This window comes from Chaetura pelagica, unplaced genomic scaffold (assembly GCF_000747805.2).
Source record: "Chaetura pelagica isolate M959 unplaced genomic scaffold, ChaPel_1.0 scaffold2086, whole genome shotgun sequence".
Classification (NCBI taxonomy): Eukaryota; Metazoa; Chordata; class Aves; order Apodiformes; family Apodidae; genus Chaetura; species Chaetura pelagica.
In genome coordinates this window covers 9,344-17,248 of record NW_009953759.1, presented here as the reverse complement: position 1 = coordinate 17,248, position 7,905 = coordinate 9,344, and the positions used below count along the sequence as shown (strand labels likewise).

The window sequence follows — 7,905 nt, the reverse complement described above, 5'->3', positions numbered from 1 at the left end:
CGCGGGAGGGGGGGTTTCGCCCCGGCGGGGGGGGGGGGGGGGGCAGCAGCCTCGCGTGTCCCCATCCCTCCCAGTCCATGAGCAAGGGGGGTGTCCTCAGAGCAGGGTGCAGATGCCCCTGCGCTTGACCTCGAAGGCGGCCATCATCAGCCCCAGCTTCTGCTGGCTGTAGGGGGGGTACCGGGGGCTGTTGAGGGGCTCCAGGCCCATGCTGCGGTGCAGGCAGCCCCGCTTCTGGCTGAAGGTGTCAAAGGTGAACTTGCCATGGTACTTCCCCAGGCCACTGTTCCCTGCAACAACACGGCACAGGTTCAGGCTCCCGAACAGGAATCGGCTCCTGAAGGCTCCAACAGAAGTAGAATTTTGGGTCCTCCGTGACAAGAAGGACGTGGAGCAGCTGGGGGGTGGCCAGGGAAGGGCAAGGGGGCTGGGGAAGGGGCTGGAGCAGAAGGAGAAGGGGCTGGAGAACTTGTGAGGAGCAGCTGAGGGAGCTGGGGGTGTCCAGCCTGGAGCAAAGGAGGCTGAGGGGAGACCTGCTGGCTCTGCAGCTGCTGAGAGGAGGTTGGAGCCAGGGGGGTCGGGCTCTGCTCCCCAGGAACAAGGGATGGGACAAGAGGGAACGGCCTCAAGCTGCACCAGGGGAGGTTGAGGTTGGATATGAGGAGAAACTTCTTCACTGAAAGGGTCATTAAACACTGGCCCAGGCTACCCAGGGAGGTGGTGGAACCTGCAGCCCTGGAGGTACCTTCCTTACCCTGGCCAGCAAGGCCCAGGCACCATGAGGGGGTCACACCTGGATCTGGACCTACCGATCCCCCCGAAGGGCAGCGAGGTCAACGTGAAGTGCATCAGGGTGTCGTTGCCACAGAAGCCACCACTGCTGGTCCTCTCCAGCACCTGGTTCACCACCTGGGAAGGAAGCAGAGGTGAGGGAGGTGGGTCTCATCACTGCTCCTGCACCTCCAGCTGCAGTCCCGGGGCTGCCTGCTCTCCAGAACATTCCTGGAGTGTGAACACGGCCAAAAACTACCTGCCAAGGAGCAGGAGGCAAGCGTAGGGTTCCTCCAGAGAAGCTGGACATGGGTCTTCCCCAAAACCCTTCCAGAACATGCCAGGGGGTGTGGGTGAGGTGGACAGTAGCCTCACGACCCCACCTTCCCAGCCATTCTGGTCCCTGCTCCACACACCTTGCTGTCACTGGAGAAGGCATAGACGGTCAAGGGCCGTGGCCGAGCGTTGATAAAGTCAATGGCTTCGTCCATGTTGGCCACCACAACGATGGGCAGGATGGGACCAAGGATCTCCTCCTGCATGGCAGGATCAGAGGGGAGCACGTCTGCCAGCACTGTGGGAGCTGTGGAGAAGGGTCATGGCAATGGGTCACTTGGGCCACAAGCTCTAAGGGGCCCCACAAGCCCTGGGTGGTCCTACAAGCCTCTTGGTGGTTCCACAAACTCCAAGTGGTCCCACAAGCTTCTCGGTAGTCCCACAAACCCCAGGTGGTTCCACAAACTCCAAGTGGTCCCACAAGCCTCTTGGTGCTCCTGCAAGCCCCGGGTGGTCCCATGGGCTTCTTGGTGGTCCCACAAACCCCAGGTGGTTCCATAAACATCAAGTGGCTCCACAAGTCCCGCAAGCCCTGGGAGGTCCCACAACCTCCAAGTGGTCCCACAAACTCCAAGCGGCCCCACAATCCCCAGGTGGTCCAACACACCTCAGGTGGTTCCACAAATTCCTAGTGCTCCCATGAGCCCCAGGTGGTCCCCCCAAGCCCCTTGGTGGGCGCCCCAAGGCCCGTGCCCTCACCGATGTACCGCTCCGCCTCGTCCGTCTGCCCCCCGATGGCCACGCGCCCGCTGCCCAGCAGCGCCCGCACCCGCTGGAACTCCTTGTCCCCCACCAGGCGCCCAAAGTCGGGGGATTCCTTGGGGTTGGGGCCAAAGAACTCGACGATGGCCTCGCGCAGGGCGGGCATCAGCTTCTCCTGCATCTCCAGGGTGCAGAGGACGTAGTCGGGCGCGATGCAGGTCTGCCCCGCGTTGAAGAAGCGTCCCCAGGCCACCCGCCGGGCCACGTTCTGCACCTGGCAGCTGTCGGACACGTAGCAGGGGTTCTTGCCCCCCAGCTCCAGGGTCACCGGGGTCAGGTGCTTGGCGGCGGCCGTCATGATGATCCTGCCCACCCCGGGGCTGCCTGAGGAGCCGGGGAAGATCTGTCACCACCAGGAGCCCCCCAGGCTGCAGCCCAGCCCCTGCCCCAGCCTCGCCAGCAGCCGGGGAAGGCGTCCGGGCCACTCCTGTCCTGCCTCTTGCTCTGCAGCACGGGCTGGAGGCCTCACCTCCAGCACCTTCCCCAGGCCCCACCACTTCCTAGCTCAGCCATTACAAAACCTCCTTGTGGCCACCAGGCGTCCAGACATCCTGGTGGCAGATCCCAACACCAGATCCTCGACACTGGGAGCCCTGTCCTTCACGCCGATGGGCAGGGTGAGCCCCGGTGGGAACCCCCCATTCCCCTGGGGACAAGGACCCAGGAAGGGCTCAGCCCTCAGCACACACCAGTGAAGAAGATGTAGTCAAACTTGTTCTCCAGCAGCCTGGTGGTCTCCTGCACGCCGCCGGTCACCACGGCAAAGCAGTCCTGCAAGGAAGAAGGAAGGGTTCCCTGGTGTCACAACCTGCCCAGACCACTCTGTCCCCATTGCCTTCAGCAGCATCCCCGGTTCCTGGGTGTGTGGACACCAGCTGAGCGTGGGGGAAGGAGCTACAGAAGCACCTGAGTCAGGGATGGTGTGTGGGAACCACCACAGCCCTGGGGCAGGGACCAGGACAGGGTGAGCTTCTTACATTGTCCAGGTAGCAGGACAGCGTTTCGGCCACGAGTCTCTCTGAGTTCTTGCTGACCTCTGAGGGCTTGATGACAACACAGTTACCTGGGGGGAGATGGACAGGTCACGAGAGTAGTTGGCATGGTGACAGCCAGCTCTCCTGGCACCCTAGTTGAAGGATGAAGCCCCTTCCCTGGTGCTGGGCACTGCCTGGACCCTCCAGCCAGGGAAGGTCCTGGCTCACCAGCAGCGATGGCCCCGATGAGGGGCACCAGGAGGAGGTGGATGGGGTATTTCCAGGGAGCAATGATGAGCACAACCCCGTAGGGGTCCTTGCGGATGAAGGCCGAGTCCAGCTTGGTCACCTGAGGAGAAAATCCACCATCTTGGTGCTGTTCCCATTATCTCACAGCCCTGGGGCAGGGACCAGGACAGGGTGAGCTTCTTACATTGTCCAGGTAGCAGGACAGCGTTTCGGCCACGAGTCTCTCTGAGTTCTTGCTGACCTCTGAGGGCTTGATGACAACACAGTTACCTGGGGGGAGATGGACAGGTCACGAGAGTAGTTGGCATGGTGACAGCCAGCTCTCCTGGCACCCTAGTTGAAGGATGAAGCCCCTTCCCTGGTGCTGGGCACTGCCTGGACCCTCCAGCCAGGGAAGGTCCTGGCTCACCAGCAGCGATGGCCCCGATGAGGGGCACCAGGAGGAGGTGGATGGGGTATTTCCAGGGAGCAATGATGAGCACAACCCCGTAGGGGTCCTTGCGGATGAAGGCCGAGTCCAGCTTGGTCACCTGAGGAGAAAATCCACCATCTTCCTGCCCTCCCCAACATCTCCTGCCCTCCCCAACATCTCCTGCCCTCCCCGCTTAGCTCTGCCCCTCACCACCCATCCTTCCTCTCCCCCCCTCCTCCCTCCCCAGGTGAGCCCAGAGCTTCTGCCTGACCAGGTTCTTGTCCACAGACTCGTCCTTCATCCAGTAGGACAGGTTGTTCAGGGTGTTGTTGAGCTCGTTCTTGCAGAGGAGGATCTCAGTGAAGAAAGCCTCAAAGGAGGGCTGGGGACAGACAGCACGTGAGCATCATCACCCCAACACCAACCCCAGCTGCTCTCCAGTAGACACCTCTCCCCTCTTCTGCCCATGAAGAGCAGAAGGCATGAAGTAGAAGCTACTAAGTTGCTACCAACCCCCAGATCACAGTCCCTGAAATTCTATGAAAACAGGTATTTCTACAGGTTAAACTCCCATGTTGAACATCTTCACAAGCCTCTTGAGCTCAGCACCTGTGACCTGCCTACCAGGGCCCTGAGCCCAGGGGGCAATGTCACCAGAGCTCCAGGAGCTCCAGAAAAGCTGGTCCCAGTGTCCGAGGCAGCTCCGTGTCACTGACCCGGGATAGGACAGTGCTCCTGTGTTTGTGTCCCCACCATGGCAGGTGGAAACAAAGCCCCAAGGTCCCTCCCATGGCCTGCGCTCAAAGGCTGAACAAAGTGAGGTCCTGGGTTCAAGGAGAAAACAAGGAGAAGAGCAGCCACTTCATGAAACACCTTGTGATGGAGCTTAGCTGGACACCACTGGAGTCCTGGTCCCAGGGTGGAACCTGCTGCAGCTCCAGGGGCTCCAAGACTGGGAAAAGCAGGTGGGGTGGGACCCAGTGGGGAAATTCACCAAACCCAGAGGGTTTCTCCAAGATAAATCATCCCAATTAAATGGATGGTGACACAGAAGTGGTGGTGGGACACCAGAGCTGGGACCACAGGGGCCACACCAAGGCTGGTGGTGGATCCTCTCCAGTGCCCCAACCATGGCCATGGAGCACAGCTCAGGCTGTGTAGAAGGTAAATCAGTAGGCTCAGTGAAGCCCCTCCAGCACCCTGGAGAGCAGGAGAAGTGAAGCTCCTGTGCTGTGGGCACAGTGACACCCTCCACCACGAGATCTTTGGACTCCTCCAATCCTGAAGCAGCCCTGGATGGAGCCTCCCTCATTGTCTGCAGCCAAACACCACTTTGGGGTTGGAAGGTCTGGTTGTGGACAGGCAGCAACCTCTGGTGCTCCACTACCAAGCCCCACTCAAGAGACCTTCAGGTCACCAAGGTCACTGAAGAAGCACCTGGACATCCTGCTCCTAGACCTGGCACAAGGGATGTCCAGTGAAGCAACAGAGTCCAAGCTGCCAGTTGCATCACGAGGAAGATGAGGAAGCTGCTGGTGAAGATGGACCATTAAGGGTTTTGATGGGCCACGGAGATTTTATGATGGGCCATTAAGTCTGAGGTCATTCATATTCCTTCAATCATCAGTGGTGAGAAACCAGCAGCTCTGGAGAATGGGCACCCACCTCAGATACGTAAGCCCAGATGAATGGTCCATCTGGCTATGAAGGCTCAGCTGCATAACAAGCTCATTACTAGACAACCAGCTCTAATTACCTGAAATTAGCAGAGATGAAGGATGCACTCTAAGCACTGATGCCTATCAACCCTCAGCTGAAGAAGGCCCTCAACCTCAAACAAACAAGGCAATTATGAGCCTGGGCACATGTCCAGATGTTGAAACCTGGGTCTGAGGGCACAGCCACAGACCTGATCCACCCACAGACATGAGTCCTGTGGGTCTGGTTGTCCACTGCCAGATAAGACCAGTTATGCTGCTCCAAAAGTCTTTCCTAACATCCCATGACCAAAGCATGTGGTCATCTTTTGGGCTGCAACAACACCCATGGGGAAGGGAAATGGAGAAGAGGGTCCTAGAGCAACCAGGTGGAGAAGAGATAAGGTGAAACTGTTAAGACACAGCCACGGTGGGGATGATCCTGCTTCCTCAGCAGCCCACCCAGGAGCTCCTTGGTATACTATGATATCCAAACCCACCTCCAGGTCCTCACCTGTGCCAGGGAAACCAGTCCCCACCAGGCTGGTAAGCTGGCCCAGCCCTAAGCAGCCCCGGAAAGAATGTGCAAGGCTGGCACACTGCACACCCAGTAATCCTGGGTGGGACCAGGGCTGGTGAGGAGCACCCCAGGCCACGGTCCTCAGTGGGGTCCCTACATGTGCTGTGGTTGACCCCAGTTCTGGAAAGCTCTGCAACACCCATGGGTGCTCCACACCATCCCTGAAGCACATCAAGGGGGATGCAGGACCCCCGAGGAGGTGACCCCTGTGCCCACGGCCCCACACCTGTACCCAGGAGGACACAAGACCCAGAAGACGTGACCCTGGTGGCCAGCACCTGCCCCCCTCTCACCTTGCCCATATCCAAAGCAGTGGCCTCCAGGATATCCTGCTTCTTCTCTTCCAAGAAGCGTCCCAGGGCCTCCAGCTGGGACACCCTGTACTCCAGAGGCCGTGTCCTCCCCGACTGCCAGGTTGCCCGCAGGTGCCTCACCAGCCCCGCGTAGGGGTTCGCGCTGCTGGGACGGGGACGTCAGGGGGGACCTGGCCCTGTCCCAGCCTCTCACATTCCCAGGGAGGAGGGACAGGAGCCCCACGTCACACCAACCCCACATCACCCTGGCCCCATGTCCCCCCAGCCCCACGTCACCCCAGCCCAACACCAAACTGGAGCCCCCCACCTCACACCCCCAACACAGCACCATTCCCAGCAAGCCCCTTGTCCCCTCCCTTGGGCCACATCCCACACATCCCAGTGTGGTGGCCCACGGACCCCAAACTTCTCCTCCCAGCAGCTTCTCCTCCCTTCTCCCCTTCCTCAGCACCAACCCCAGGACACCCCCCCAGCCCCCCCTCTCACCACACAGCACTGCTGCTCTCCTGCCCCATCCCACTGCCTCCAGCTTTCCCGGGATCATTCCCAATGGAGCTGAACTTCCCACAGCTGAGGGGCTGCTGCTCAGGGGGCCCGAGGGATTGCTGCATCTTGAAGGAGCTGGTGGACCTCACAGAGAGAGCTGGTGACCCTGGGGATGGACACAGGGAAGGTTATGTTGGAGCTGGAAGCTCTGGAGATGCTGGATTGATCCCAAGAGGAGTCACATGGGAGGCAGACACCTCTATCCCAAGAGCCAGCTGGGATTGCTGGTGGCACCTTGGGGCTGCCCCAGTAGGAAGGTGACTCAGCCCCAGCGTGGCTGCCAGAGCCTCCAGTGTATCCGGTGGGAGATGTTTTGGATTCCCCAGCTCCTGAATTCCCAATGCAGGACAACATTCCAGGCAACTCCACTGGGATCTTCAGGGACCTTGGGATTGGACGTCATCCCGGGATGCTGCCCCACCCCGGGGTTCCTGGAGATCCTCAAGGATCATCCCAGGATCCTGCCCCACACCAGGATCTGTCCCTGCCTTTTTCCCCCTCCCCATACCCACCTTTCCTCCAGGAACACTGCCCCCCCCCAGCATGGTGCCCAGTGCCCCAAGGTCTCCATCCATGTCCATGTGGGGCTGGAGGAGCCCATCTGTGGGGTTGGAGAAGTGGGGCTGGTCCCCAGGACCCCAAGGTTCCACCTACCTGGACGGCTGAGTGGTGCTGGAGTGGAGCTGGCACTGCTGAGGCTCAGGCTGTCCCTCCTAAATGGTGTGGCCGGGCAGGATTGGGCCCCGCCCCCATGGGGCTGGCAGTAGGGACAACACCTGGCACGGGATGGAATGGGATGGGACCTCCCCTGTGGATGGTGGCACAGGGCAAAGCCCATGGCCACCAAACCACCACTGTGAGCCCTGACCCACAGGGATCCCATAGACACCCCTCACCCTGCTCCCCAAGGACCCTCACCCTGCTCCCTAGGGACCCCCTGACCCACAGGGACCCTCACCCTGCTCCCTAGGGACCCCCTGACCCACAGGGACCCTCACCCTGCTCCCTAGGGACCCCCTGACCCACAGGGACCCTCACCCTGCTCCCTAGGGACCCCCTGACCCACAGGGACCCTCACCCTGCTCCCTAGGGACCCCCTGACCCACAGGGACCCCTCACCCTGCTCCCCAAGGACCCTCACCCTGCTCCCTAGGGACACCCTGACCCATAGACACCCCTCACCCTGCTCCCCAAGGACACCCTGACCCACAGGGACCCCTCACCCTGTTCCTAAGACCCACCCAGACCCACCCTGACTCACGAA

At 60.6% G+C, this 7,905-nt stretch overlaps 1 protein-coding gene across 1 annotated transcript; it reads right to left on the bottom strand.

Moving 5' to 3' along the window:
* Window positions 1-96: 96 nt before the first annotated feature.
* Window positions 97-6,350, bottom strand: ALDH3B1 (aldehyde dehydrogenase 3 family, member B1). The gene is made up of 10 exons (XM_010000832.1): window positions 6,340-6,350; window positions 6,075-6,240; window positions 3,776-3,886; window positions 3,502-3,622; window positions 3,277-3,362; window positions 2,559-2,640; window positions 1,807-2,193; window positions 1,188-1,354; window positions 810-909; window positions 97-290 (listed from the first exon to the last, which is right to left on the bottom strand). The coding sequence occupies exons 1-10, from the start codon at window positions 6,348-6,350 to the stop codon at window positions 97-99; spliced, it is 1,425 nt and encodes a 474-aa protein (XP_009999134.1).
* Window positions 6,351-7,905: the final 1,555 nt, after the last annotated feature.

Bases quoted from the DNA above. Each gene is read 5' to 3' on its own strand.
- ALDH3B1 (XM_010000832.1), bottom strand. The intron at 3,623-3,775 runs GTCAGGCAGAAG...TTTTCTCCTCAG, and splicing joins AGTCTGTGGACAAGAACCTG to GTGACCAAGCTGGACTCGGC. The intron at 1,355-1,806 runs GTGAGGGCACGG...CCTTCTCCACAG, and splicing joins CGAGGCGGAGCGGTACATCG to CTCCCACAGTGCTGGCAGAC.